The 13,484-nt window shown below is 57.8% G+C and overlaps 1 protein-coding gene across 1 annotated transcript in view; it reads right to left on the bottom strand.

Annotated features, from left to right (window-relative positions):
- LOC309543527 (nuclear pore complex protein Nup98-Nup96-like) overlaps positions 1-12,782 on the bottom strand; it is a gene marked incomplete at its 3' end in the record, with an annotated part of 16,864 nt that extends 4,082 nt beyond the window's left edge. The window contains exons 1-3 of the mRNA XM_082276000.1: positions 12,644-12,782; positions 5,655-5,751; positions 2,443-2,541 (exon numbers count right to left, since the gene is read on the bottom strand). Coding sequence (XP_082132126.1) covers positions 2,443-2,541; positions 5,655-5,730 — 175 coding nt within the window. The remainder of the gene's footprint in view (positions 1-2,442; positions 2,542-5,654; positions 5,752-12,643) is intronic.
- Positions 12,783-13,484: the final 702 nt, after the last annotated feature.

Raw genomic sequence — 13,484 nt, 5'->3', positions numbered from 1 at the left:
CCACCACGGCCTAAGGGAACCTCCCCACCACGGCCTAAGGGAACCTCCCCACCACGGCCTAAGGGAACCTCCCCACCACGGCCTAAGGGAACCTCCCCACCACGGCCTAAGGGAACCTCCCCACCACGGCCTAAGGGAACCTCCCCACCACGGCCTAAGGGAACCTCCCCACCACGGCCTAAGGGAACCTCCCCACCACGGCCTAAGGGAACCTCCCCACCACGGCCTAAGGGAACCTCCCCACCCCGGCCTAAGGGAACCTCCCCACCACGGCCTAAGGGAACCTCCCCACCACGGCCTAAGGGAACCTCCCCACCACGGCCTAAGGGAACCTCCCCACCACGGCCTAAGGGAACCTCCCCACCACGGCCTAAGGGAACCTCCCCACCACGGCCTACGGGACCCTCCCCACCACGGCCTACGGGACCCTCCCCACCACGGCCTACGGGACCCTCCCCACCACGGCCTACGGGACCCTCCCCACCACGGCCTAAGGGAACCTCCCCACCCCGGCCTAAGGGAACCTCCCCACCCCGGCCTAAGGGAACCTCCCCACCCCGGCCTAAGGGAACCTCCCCACCCCGGCCTAAGGGAACCTCCCCACCACGGCCTAAGGGAACCTCCCCACCCCGGCCTAAGGGAACCTCCCCACCCCGGCCTACGGGAACCTCCCCACCACGGCCTAAGGGAACCTCCCCACCACGGCCTAAGGGAACCTCCCCACCACGGCCTAAGGGAACCTCCCCACCACGGCCTAAGGGAACCTCCCCACCACGGCCTAAGGGACCCTCCCCACCCCGGCCTAAGGGACCCTCCCCACCCCGGCCTACGGGACCCTCCCCACCCCGGCCTAAGGGAACCTCCCCACCCCGGCCTACGGGACCCTCCCCACCCCGGCCTACGGGACCCTCCCCACCACGGCCTAAGGGAACCTCCCCACCACGGCCTAAGGGAACCTCCCCACCACGGCCTAAGGGAACCTCCCCACCACGGCCTAAGGGAACCTCCCCACCACGGCCTAAGGGAACCTCCCCACCACGGCCTAAGGGAACCTCCCCACCACGGCCTAAGGGAACCTCCCCACCACGGCCTAAGGGAACCTCCCCACCACGGCCTAAGGGAACCTCCCCACCACGGCCTAAGGGAACCCTCCCCACCACGGCCTACGGGAACCTCCCCACCCCGGCCTACGGGAACCTCCCCACCCCGGCCTAAGGGAACCTCCCCACCCCGGCCTAAGGGAACCTCCCCACCACGGCCTAAGGGAACCTCCCCACCACGGCCTAAGGGAACCTCCCCACCACGGCCTAAGGGAACCTCCCCACCACGGCCTAAGGGAACCTCCCCACCACGGCCTAAGGGAACCTCCCCACCACGGCCTAAGGGAACCTCCCCACCACGGCCTACGGGACCCTCCCCACCACGGCCTACGGGACCCTCCCCACCCCGGCCTACGGGAACCTCCCCACCCCGGCCTAAGGGAACCGCTCCACCACGGCCTACGGGACCCTCCCCACCCCGGCCTACGGGACCCTCCCCACCCCGGCCTAAGGGAACCTCCCCACCCAGGCCTAAGGGAACCTCCCCACCCCGGCCTAAGGGAACCTCCCCACCCCGGCCTACGGGAACCTCCCCACCACGGCCTACGGGAACCTCCCCACCACGGCCTACGGGAACCTCCCCACCACGGCCTACGGGAACCTCCCCACCACGGCCTACGGGAACCTCCCCACCACGGCCTAAGGGAACCTCCCCACCACGGCCTAAGGGAACCTCCCCACCACGGCCTAAGGGACCCTCCCCACCCCGGCCTAAGGGAACCTCCCCACCCCGGCCTACGGGAACCTCCCCACCCCGGCCTACGGGAACCTCCCCACCCCGGCCTGTGATCAGGTGAATGGAGACGATCTATAGGATGATTTATGTAGAGATTCGGACACACGCAGATGGTTTACTTTCCATCAGATGCTCCTTTTATCATGACTGCCCCTCATTGTATGATCGCTCCATGCTTAGAGATAGAAGTCATTATAATGGCTTTGGTGAACCCATAAAGTCCTATTTTTTTTATTTCTGTTTTGAACCAGCGTTGTGTTCCTTCACCTTCTGTCTGAGAGAAGACAGGAAGTGAGGGAATTCCCTCTAGTTGTCTCCAGGACCGGTGTCCCCATTTGGAAGACCCGCCCCCCCTCCAGTCTTGGTGATAAATATCCTGCATTTGCCATCATTCACATCGCCAGCGTTATTCCTACTCTATGAATGGGAAGGATTCTCATCTGTTCAGGTCTAATATTCCCTTCCATCCCTCCATGTGTGGTACCTGGAATGTGAGCAGGAACCCTGACAGATAGTAAAAGCATTGTACATGGGGAGAAGTAATACAGAAGACGGGAACATGGGAAACGCAGCAACCACACCACCACCAGACACCACACACCTTACCTGGTTTATTCTGTGTGGCTCCAAACAATCCGCCACTGTTATTCGCTCCAAATGCGGTTGTCCCAAATCCAGTTGTCTGTGTTGTGCCAAATCCAGCATCTGTATATCGAGAAGACCATACATAAAATCAGTCAGCAGAAGTTCAGAAGGTCCACCGCCTGAGCAATCAGCCCCAACCCTTCAGGAGAAGGTCCACCGCCTGAGCAACCAGCCCCAACCTTCAGGAGAAGGTCCACCGCCTGAGCAACCAGCCCCAACCTTCAGGAGAAGGTCCACCGCCTGAGCAACCAGCCCCAACCTTCAGGAGAAGGTCCACCTCCTGAGCAACCAGCCCCCAACCTTCAGGAGAAGATCCACCGCCTGAGCAATCAGCCCCAACCTTCAGGAGAAGGTCCACCGCCTGAGCAATCAGCCCCAACCCTTCAGGAGAAAGTCCACCGCCTGAGCAATCAGCCCCAACCTTCAGGAGAAGGTCCACCTCCTGAGCAACCAGCCCCAACCTTCAGGAGAAGGTCCACCGCCTGAGCAACCAGCCCCAACCTTCAGGAGAAGATCGACCGCCTGAGCAATCAGCCCCAACCTTCAGGAGAAGGTCCACCACCTGAGCAACCAGCCCCAACCTTCAGGAGAAGATCCACCGCCTGAGCAATCAGCCCCACCCTTCAGGAGAAGGTCCACCGCCTGAGCAACCAGCCCCAACCTTCAGGAGAAGGTCCACCGCCTGAGCAACCAGCCCCAACCTTCAGGAGAAGGTCCACCGCCTGAGCAACCAGCCCCAACCTTCAGGAGAAGGTCCACCGCCTGAGCAACTCAGCCCCAACCTTCAGGAGAAGGTCCACCTCCTGAGCAACCAGCCCCAACCTTCAGGAGAAGATCCACCGCCTGAGCAATCAGCCCCAACCCTTCAGGAGAAAGTCCACCGCCTAAGCAATCAGCCCCAACCCTTCAGGAGAAGGTCCACCGCCTGAGCAATCAGCCCCAACCCTTCAGGAGAAGGTCCACCGCCTGAGCAATCAGCCCCAACCTTCAGGAGAAGGTCCACCGCCTGAGCAACCAGCCCCAACCCTTCAGGAGAAGGTCCACCGCCTGAGAAACCAGCCCCAACCCTTCAGGAGAAGGTCCACCGCCTGAGCAATCAGCCCCAACCTTCAGGAGAAGGTCCACCGCCTGAGCAATCAGCCCCAACCCTTCAGGAGACGGTCCACGCCTGAGCAATCAGCCCCAACCTTCAGGAGACGGTCCACCGCCTGAGCAATCAGCCCCAACCTTCAGGAGACGGTCCACCGCCTGAGCAACCCGCCCCAACCTTCAGGAGAAGGTCCACCGCCTGAGCAACCAGCCCAACCTTCAGGAGAAGGTCCACCGCCTGAGCAACCAGCCCCAACCTTCAGGAGAAGGTCCACCGCCTGAGCAATCAGCCCCAACCTTCAGGAGAAGGTCCACCGCCTGAGCAATCAGCCCCAACCTTCAGGAGAAGGTCCACCGCCTGAGCAACCAGCCCCAACCTTCAGGAGAAGGTCCACCGCCTGAGCAACCAGCCCCAACCTTCAGGAGAAGGTCCACCGCCTGAGCAACCAGCCCCAACCTTCAGGAGGAAGGTCCACCGCCTGAGCAACCAAGCCACAACCTTCAGGAGAAGGTCCACCGCCTGAGCAACCAGCCCCAACCTTCAGGAGAAGGGTCCACCGCCTGAGCAATCAGCCCCAACCTTCAGGAGAAGGTCCACCGCCTGAGCAATCAGCCCCAACCTTCAGGAGAAGGTCCACCGCCTGAGCACCAGCCCCAACCTTCAGGAGAAGGTCCACCGCCTGAGCAACCAGCCCCAACCTTCAGGAGAAGGTCCACCGCCTGAGCAACCAGCCCCAACCTTCAGGAGAAGGTCCACCGCCTGAGCAACCAGCCCCAACCTTCAGGAGAAGGTCCACCGCCTGAGCAACCAGCCCCAACCTTCAGGAGAAGGTCCACCGCCTGAGCAATCAGCCCCAACCTTCAGGAGAAGGTCCACCGCCTGAGCAATCAGCCCCAACCTTCAGGAGAAGGTCCACCGCCTGAGCAATCAGCCCACCTTTATCACTACTCCAGGATAAGAAAATACAACAAGGCTGAAGACCAAATCACACATCACCACCACTAGCAGGGCACTGCCCAACCACTACTAGGAAAAATGTGCCAAACAGTTGGACTCCCCGACTGCCACCACCAGGGCACACGCCCCAACCACCATCATGTGTTCTCCATGAAGAGGCCCAACACATACCATAGCAATAGCTCTCCAATCTGTGATGTTGATACCCTGTGCTGATTGGAGAGATCAACGTGTGACTTGGGGGGGGGGGGGGGGGGAGGGGTGTTACTTAACACTGGACCTTTTTCCATACTGCAAATGACAGATTTCCTTAAACCCCCCTTCTTATCTGTCCAGAGAGACTTAGGTCAGATAGGTGGTGGTGGGGTGGGGTGGGGGGGTGTAGGAGAGCCAAGTCCCCTCCCTGGAGGATCACCACTCAGTGGAGAGAACCAGGCTTTACTGTGATCAGAGACACCACTGCCCTCCATTATCCCCCTCTCCATGGTTCCTCCATGATTCCCCCCCCACCTTCATAGTCCCTCCATGACTCCCCCACCCCATGGTTGCTTCCATTACCCTCCATGACCCCCCCTCACCTAAATGGTCCCTCCATGACTCCCTCCCACTCCCAAGATCTCTCCATGACCCCCCCCCACCCCATGGTTGCTCCCATTACCCTCTATGACCCCCCCACCTTCATAGTCCCTCCATGACTCCCCCACCCCATGGTTGCTTCCATTACCCTCCATGACCCCCCCTCACCTAAATGGTCCCTCCATGACTCCCTCCCACTCCCAAGATCTCTCCATGACCCCCCCCACCCCATGGTTGCTCCCATTACCCTCTATGACCCCCCCCCCACCTTCATGGTCCCTCCATGGCCCCCCCACCCCATGGTTGCTCCCATTACCCTCTATGACCCCCCCCCACCTTCATGGTCCCTCCATGGCCCCCCCACCCCATGGTTGCTCCCATTACCCACTATGACCCCCCTCCACCATCTTGGTCCCTCCCATAGACCCTCCATGGCCCCCCTCCCACCCCATGGTTGCTCCCATTACCCTCCATGACGCCCCCCCCCCAACCCATGGTCCCTCCCATAGTCCCTCCATGACCCCAGGGCTCAGGATACACTGGGACTTACTTTGTCCAAAGGTAGAGGTGGCCCCGAAGGCTCCGGTGCCTCCACCGAACGGAGAGGAGAACGATTTGTTGAACATTGCGGTCAAAGCTTCATAAAACTACAGAGGAGAAGAGGAGAGAATTACACAGAGGGCCCATCCCCCGGGGGAGAGAGGTATATACACAAAAAGGATGGGTCCCCCCCCCCCCACCATACAGAAATCACATGATCTCTACAGACTGTGACCCCCCCCCCCCCCATGTCACTGTGAGCTGGATGGGTGATGGGAGGGGACGGTGTCAGACACATGGGGGGGGGGTGTGTCAGACACTGGCAGTATGGGGGGGGAGGCGTCAGACACTGGCATTATAGAGGGGGAGGGGGACACATCTCAGACCACCAATCATTAAATGGGATGGGGTGTCAGACACTGGCAGTATGGGGGGGGAGGGGTGCCAGACACTGGCAGTATGGAGGGAGGGAGGGGGAGGGGACATATCTCAGACCACCAATCATTACATGGGACGGCTGTCTGTGTTCTCAGTCTGATTATAATGAGGAATTTCTCCAGCAGACGTATCAGTTAGAGGGGTGAGAATGTATTTCCCAGTGATGGGGGGGAGGGGTGAGAATGTATTTCCCAGTGATGGGGGGGGAGGGGTGAGAATGTATTTCCCAGTGATGGGGGGGAGGGGTGAGAATGTATTTCCCAGTGATGGGGGGGAGGGGTGAGAATGTATTTCCCAGTGATGGGGGGGGAGGGGGGAGAATGTATTTCCCAGTGATGGGGGGGAGGGGGGAGAATGTATTTCCCAGTGATGGGGGGGGAGGGGGGAGAATGTATTTCCCAGTGATGGGGGGGAGGGGTGAGAATGTATTTCCCAGTGATGGGGGGGAGGGGTGAAAATGTATTTCCCAGTGATGGGGGGGGGGGGGGGAGGGGTGAGAATGTATTTCCCAGTGATGGGGGGAGGGGTGAGAATGTATTTCCCAGTGATGGGGGGGGAGGGGGGAGAATGTATTTCCCAGTGATGGGGGGGAGGGGTGAGAATGTATTTCCCAGTGATGGGGGGGAGGGGTGAGAATGTATTTCCCAGTGATGGGGGGGGGAGGGGTGAGAATGTATTTCCCAGTGATGGGGGGGAGGGGTGAGAATGTATTTCCCAGTGATGGGGGGGAGGGGTGAAAATGTATTTCCCAGTGATGGGGGGGGGGGGGGGGGAGGGGTGAGAATGTATTTCCCAGTGATGGGGGGGAGGGGTGAGAATGTATTTCCCAGTGATGGGGGGGAGGGGTGAGAATGTATTTCCCAGTGATGGGGGGGGAGGGGGGAGAATGTATTTCCCAGTGATGGGGGGGGAGGGGTGAGAATGTATTTCCCAGTGATGGGGGGGAGGGGTGAGAATGTATTTCCCAGTGATGGGGGGGGAGGGGGGAGAATGTATTTCCCAGTGATGGGGGGGAGGGGTGAGAATGTATTTCCCAGTGATGGGGGGGAGGGGTGAGAATGTATTTCCCAGTGATGGGGGGGAGGGGTGAGAATGTATTTCCCAGTGATGGGGGGGAGGGGTGAGAATGTATTTCCCAGTGATGGGGGGGAGGGGTGAAAATGTATTTCCCAGTGATGGGGGGGGGGGGGGGGGAGGGGTGAAAATGTATTTCCCAGTGATGGGGGGGGGGGGGGGAGGGGTGAGAATGTATTTCCCAGTGATGGGGGGGAGGGGTGAGAATGTATTTCCCAGTGATGGGGGGGAGGGGTGAGAATGTATTTCCCAGTGATGGGGGGGAGGGGTGAGAATGTATTTCCCAGTGATGGGGGGGGGGGGGGGAGGGGTGAGAATGTATTTCCCAGTGATGGGGGGAGGGGTGAGAATGTATTTCCCAGTGATGGGGGGGAGGGGTGAGAATGTATTTCCCAGTGATGGGGGGGAGGGGGGAGAATGTATTTCCCAGTGATGGGGGGGGAGGGGGGAGAATGTATTTCCCAGTGATGGGGGGGGAGGGGGGAGAATGTATTTCCCAGTGATGGGGGGGAGGGGGGAGAATGTATTTCCCAGTGATGGGGGGGAGGGGTGAGAATGTATTTCCCAGTGATGGGGGGGAGGGGGGAGAATGTATTTCCCAGTGATGGGGGGGAGGGGTGAGAATGTATTTCCCAGTGATGGGGGGGAGGGGTGAAAATGTATTTCCCAGTGATGGGGGGGAGGGGTGAGAATGTATTTCCCAGTGATGGGGGGGAGGGGTGAGAATGTATTTCCCAGTGATGGGGGGGGAGGGGTGAGAATGTATTTCCCAGTGATGGGGGGGAGGGGGGAGAATGTATTTCCCAGTGATGGGGGGGGAGGGGGGAGAATGTATTTCCCAGTGATGGGGGGGAGGGGTGAGAATGTATTTCCCAGTGATGGGGGGGAGGGGTGAAAATGTATTTCCCAGTGATGGGGGGGGGGGGGGGAGGGGTGAGAATGTATTTCCCAGTGATGGGGGGAGGGGTGAGAATGTATTTCCCAGTGATGGGGGGGGAGGGGGGAGAATGTATTTCCCAGTGATGGGGGGGAGGGGTGAGAATGTATTTCCCAGTGATGGGGGGGAGGGGTGAGAATGTATTTCCCAGTGATGGGGGGGGGAGGGGTGAGAATGTATTTCCCAGTGATGGGGGGGAGGGGTGAAAATGTATTTCCCAGTGATGGGGGGGGGGGGGGGGGGGAGGGGTGAGAATGTATTTCCCAGTGATGGGGGGGAGGGGTGAGAATGTATTTCCCAGTGATGGGGGGGAGGGGTGAGAATGTATTTCCCAGTGATGGGGGGGGAGGGGGGAGAATGTATTTCCCAGTGATGGGGGGGGAGGGGTGAGAATGTATTTCCCAGTGATGGGGGGGAGGGGTGAGAATGTATTTCCCAGTGATGGGGGGGGAGGGGGGAGAATGTATTTCCCAGTGATGGGGGGGAGGGGTGAGAATGTATTTCCCAGTGATGGGGGGGAGGGGTGAGAATGTATTTCCCAGTGATGGGGGGGAGGGGTGAGAATGTATTTCCCAGTGATGGGGGGGAGGGGTGAGAATGTATTTCCCAGTGATGGGGGGGAGGGGTGAAAATGTATTTCCCAGTGATGGGGGGGGGGGGGGGGGGAGGGGTGAAAATGTATTTCCCAGTGATGGGGGGGGGGGGGGGGAGGGGTGAGAATGTATTTCCCAGTGATGGGGGGGAGGGGTGAGAATGTATTTCCCAGTGATGGGGGGGAGGGGTGAGAATGTATTTCCCAGTGATGGGGGGGAGGGGTGAGAATGTATTTCCCAGTGATGGGGGGGGGGGGGGAGGGGTGAGAATGTATTTCCCAGTGATGGGGGGAGGGGTGAGAATGTATTTCCCAGTGATGGGGGGGAGGGGTGAGAATGTATTTCCCAGTGATGGGGGGGAGGGGGGAGAATGTATTTCCCAGTGATGGGGGGGGAGGGGGGAGAATGTATTTCCCAGTGATGGGGGGGGAGGGGGGAGAATGTATTTCCCAGTGATGGGGGGGAGGGGGGAGAATGTATTTCCCAGTGATGGGGGGGAGGGGTGAGAATGTATTTCCCAGTGATGGGGGGGAGGGGGGAGAATGTATTTCCCAGTGATGGGGGGGAGGGGTGAGAATGTATTTCCCAGTGATGGGGGGGAGGGGTGAAAATGTATTTCCCAGTGATGGGGGGGGGGGGGGGGGAGGGGTGAGAATGTATTTCCCAGTGATGGGGGGGGAGGGGGGAGAATGTATTTCCCAGTGATGGGGGGGAGGGGTGAGAATGTATTTCCCAGTGATGGGGGGGAGGGGTGAAAATGTATTTCCCAGTGATGGGGGGGAGGGGTGAGAATGTATTTCCCAGTGATGGGGGGAGGGGTGAGAATGTATTTCCCAGTGATGGGGGGGGAGGGGGGAGAATGTATTTCCCAGTGATGGGGGGGAGGGGTGAGAATGTATTTCCCAGTGATGGGGGGGGGGGAGGGGTGAGAATGTATTTCCCAGTGATGGGGGGGGGAGGGGTGAGAATGTATTTCCCAGTGATGGGGGGGAGGGGTGAAAATGTATTTCCCAGTGATGGGGGGGGGGGGGGGAGGGGTGAGAATGTATTTCCCAGTGATGGGGGGGGGGAGGGGTGAGAATGTATTTCCCAGTGATGGGGGGGAGGGGTGAAAATGTATTTCCCAGTGATGGGAGGGGGAGGGGTTTCCCAGTGATGGGGGGGGGAGGGGTTTCCCAGTGATGGGGGGGGGGGGGGGAGGGGTGTTCACACTGATCAGCGTTCTCCATGTGACCCCAGAGCCGGTCCTGGAAGTATAAAGTGTGAGCTGTGATCTCGGTATGTTAGTGTATAGAAAGCTGCTAGTCTGTCTATCACCTGACTCAACCAAACCCCCCCTCCCCCCATCAGACAGACAATGCTGTCCCCCCTCTTCTCCTTCCTCCAGAGTGAGGGGGAGGGGCTGTAATAAAGGAGGGGTGTTATTGGTGACAACAGAGGGGAGAAATGGAATGATTACCAATATAGGACATTCCTGGGGGAGGGGTCACTTGGGGGAGGGGGGGTTAGTATTGGGGTCAGATTTGGCAGATTTACCCCCCTTAACCACTTGCCTATCGCTGACATGGAGCGTACTGCGGCAGTGGCTCCTTATCGTCCAGTGATGTAGAGCTAAGTCGCTGGACTCCTCCCCTTGTGGGCGGTGCCGTCAGAGGCTCCCTCTGTATTCAGACACAGCGTGAGTCAGGCCAGGGGAGGAGCAGCGGGGAATCGAGTCTGGAGATCCGCCCTCTTGTGTAAACAAAGTGGGCGGATCTCCTAAGTGACCGACAGGGTCAGATTGCGGGGTTCAGCATAGCTCAACCTGAGATCTGTCCCTGTGTCACTCAGTCCCCTCCCCCCACACACGTCAGCAAGCACCAGGCATACATTAACCCCTCCCTCTCCAATGAAATTAACCCCTTCACTGCCAGTGTATTTTTACAGTAACAGTGCATAGGTATAGCACTGATTACTGCAGTAATGTCACTGGTACCCCCAAAAGTGTCAAAAATGTCAGTCAGGGGTCCGATCTGTCCGCTGCAATGTCGCAGTCCTGCAAAAAAATCGCAGATCGCCGCCATTACTCGTTAAAAAAAAAAACAATAAAAATGACAAAAATCTTTCCCTTAGTTAGTAGCTGCGATAACTTTTGTGCAAACCAATCAAAATACTCTTATTGCGATTTTTTTTACCAAACATAGGTAGCAGGAAACAAATTGGCCTAAAATTTTAAAAAAATTTGGATTTTTACATTTTTTTTTGAGAATTTCATATAGAAAAATATTGTTATTTTTTAGAATTGTTGCTGTTTTTTGTTTATAGTAATAATCTCAGAGGTGATGAAATACCAGCAAAAGAAATCTCTGCTTGTGGGGAAAAGGAAGTGAATTTAGTTTGGGTGCAGCGTCACATGACCGCTCAATTGTCAGTTAAAGTCGCACAGCGCCGAATCACAAAAAGTGGCCTGGACGTAAGACAGGAAAATCCTCCGGTGGTGAAGCGGTTAATGATCAGAGGCCATTTTTTTGAATTTACTTTAACAGACAATTGTGCGGTCGTGCGACGCTGCAACCTAATAAAATGGAGATCCCGTTATCCCCACAGAGATTTCTATCACTGAATTTCAGGGGATTTTTAGTTTTTTCACTAAAAAGAAAACAATTTTCACATTCCTAATAAAACACAAAGTAACCAATCAAATGTTTCACCATTTTCAGCCAATCAGAATTCTGTTACATATTTGGGAAAGAAAGAAAAAAAAAAAAAATCACAATAAGCGTATTTTGATTGGTTTGCTCAAAACTTATCGCGTTTACTAACTAAGGGAAAGATTTTTGTCATTTTTGGTGTTTTTTTTTTAACGCGTAATGGCGGCGATCTGCGATTTTTTTTGCAGGACTGCGACATTGCGGCGGACAGATCGGACCCCTAACTGACATTTTTGACACTTTTGGGGGTACCAGTGACATTACTACAGTAATCAGTGCTATATATATGCACTGTTACTGTACTAATGACACTGGCAGGGAAGGGGTTAACACCAGAGGGATCAAGGAGTTAAATGTGTGCCTAGCCAGTGTTTGTGTAGTGGGGGAGGGGCTTGTACTGTGTGGGAGTTCACACCCCAATGCTGGGAAGTGTCATATATATGTATGATGAGGCAGAGAAGGGTCACAGTGGAGGAAGGGGTCACATGGGGGGGGGGGGGAAGGGGTCACATGGGGTGGGGGGGGAAGGGGTCACATGGGGGGGGGTCACAGTGGAAGAAGGGGGTCACATGGGGGGGGTCATAGTGAAGGAAGGGGGGTCACAGTGGGGGGGAGGGGTCACAGTGGAGGAGGGGTCACATTGGGGGAGGGGAGGGGGTCACATTGTGGGGGTGGGGTCACAGTGGAAGAAGGGGGGGGTCACAGTGAAGGAAGGGGGGGGTCACAGTGAAGGAAGGGGGGGGGTCACAGTGGAGGAGGGGGGGGTCACATTGGGGGGGGTCACAGTGGAGGGGTGGGGGTCACAGTGGAGGAAGGGGGGGGGTCACAGTGGAGGGGTGGGGGGTTACATTGGGGGAGGGGAGGGGTCTCAGTAGATGTATTGTGGAGAGTCGGGAAGTTTATTTTCTCCCATGTTGGATGGACTCCCCTCCCCCCCCCTCAGTGTCCCCGGTGCAGAGATTCTCCATCACTTCCTGTCCCGCACACACAGCAGGAAGTGAGGATAGATTCGGTGTCCCCACTGGCAGAAGATTCCTCTCTTCCTGGTCTGGTGACACCCCACATATGGGGGGAGGGGGACACAAGGACCAGTATAGGGAATATAATCCCCTCCCCCCCTCTGGTTACATGAGAAGAGTTTGGGGTGAGATTTTCCCCCTCACTTCCGGTGACCCCCTATAGAGGAATGGTGGTGTCACCGGAGAGCGGAGCCCCCCGGGGGGTGATAAGACTGCCGGTGTCTCCCCTCCCCCTCTCCGGTACTCACCTCTCTCCGCTTCTCTCCTCACCGGTTGCGGGCGGGAATACAGACTGCGTCATCAATCAACATGGCGCACATCGCCGCGTCATTACGTCACCGCGTCACGCCCGCCCCGCCCACTCAGCGCGCCCCCATAGGCTCCGACAGCCGCCACTCTTCCCATAGGCGTGGCCTCAGAATGAGCGAGAAAGCGCACGTTACCAGTGGGCGGAGCCTTGCGGTGTCTCTTCTTCTCTCATTGGTTCCCAGGATGGCAGCTTACATACAAAACACGCCATTCAAGAGGGAGACGTCAGCGCGGTCACCTAGCAACCGAATTGTCTTACGTCACATCGGTAGACGTCACGACGCCGCTCACGTGACTCACCAGGCTGGCCAGAACCATGCGGCTCATACTGGACGGAGCCAGAGCCACGCCCCCCACAGAGAGAGAGAGAGAGGACCTCCCACCTCAGAGCCACGCCCCCCACAGAGGGAAGACCTCCCATCTCAGAACTGCCACGCCCCCACTAAGAGGAAAAAGAACCTCCCACCTAGAGCCACGCCCCCACCTAGAGAAAACCAGAGAGGACCTCCCACATCAGAGGCACGCCCCCCACCTAGAGAAAAATAGAGAGAGGACCTCCCACATCAGAGGCACGCCCCCCACCCAGAGAAAAAGAAGGAGAGGACCTCCCACCTCAGAGCCACGCCCTCCACCCAGAGAAAAAGAGGGAGAGGACCTCCCACCTCAGAGCCACGCCCCCCACCCAGAGAAAAAGAAGGAGAGGACCTCCCACCTCAGAGCCACGCCTCCCACCCAGAGAAAAAGAAGGAGAGGACCTCCCACCTCAGAGCCACGCCCCCC

Source organism: Pelophylax lessonae, assembly GCF_965119305.1.
Source record: "Pelophylax lessonae genome assembly, contig: HAP1_SCAFFOLD_161, whole genome shotgun sequence".
In the NCBI taxonomy this organism is placed as follows: domain Eukaryota; kingdom Metazoa; phylum Chordata; class Amphibia; order Anura; family Ranidae; genus Pelophylax; species Pelophylax lessonae.
Note: the sequence above shows the minus strand (reverse complement) of the source record. Positions and strands in the feature narration are given on the sequence as shown.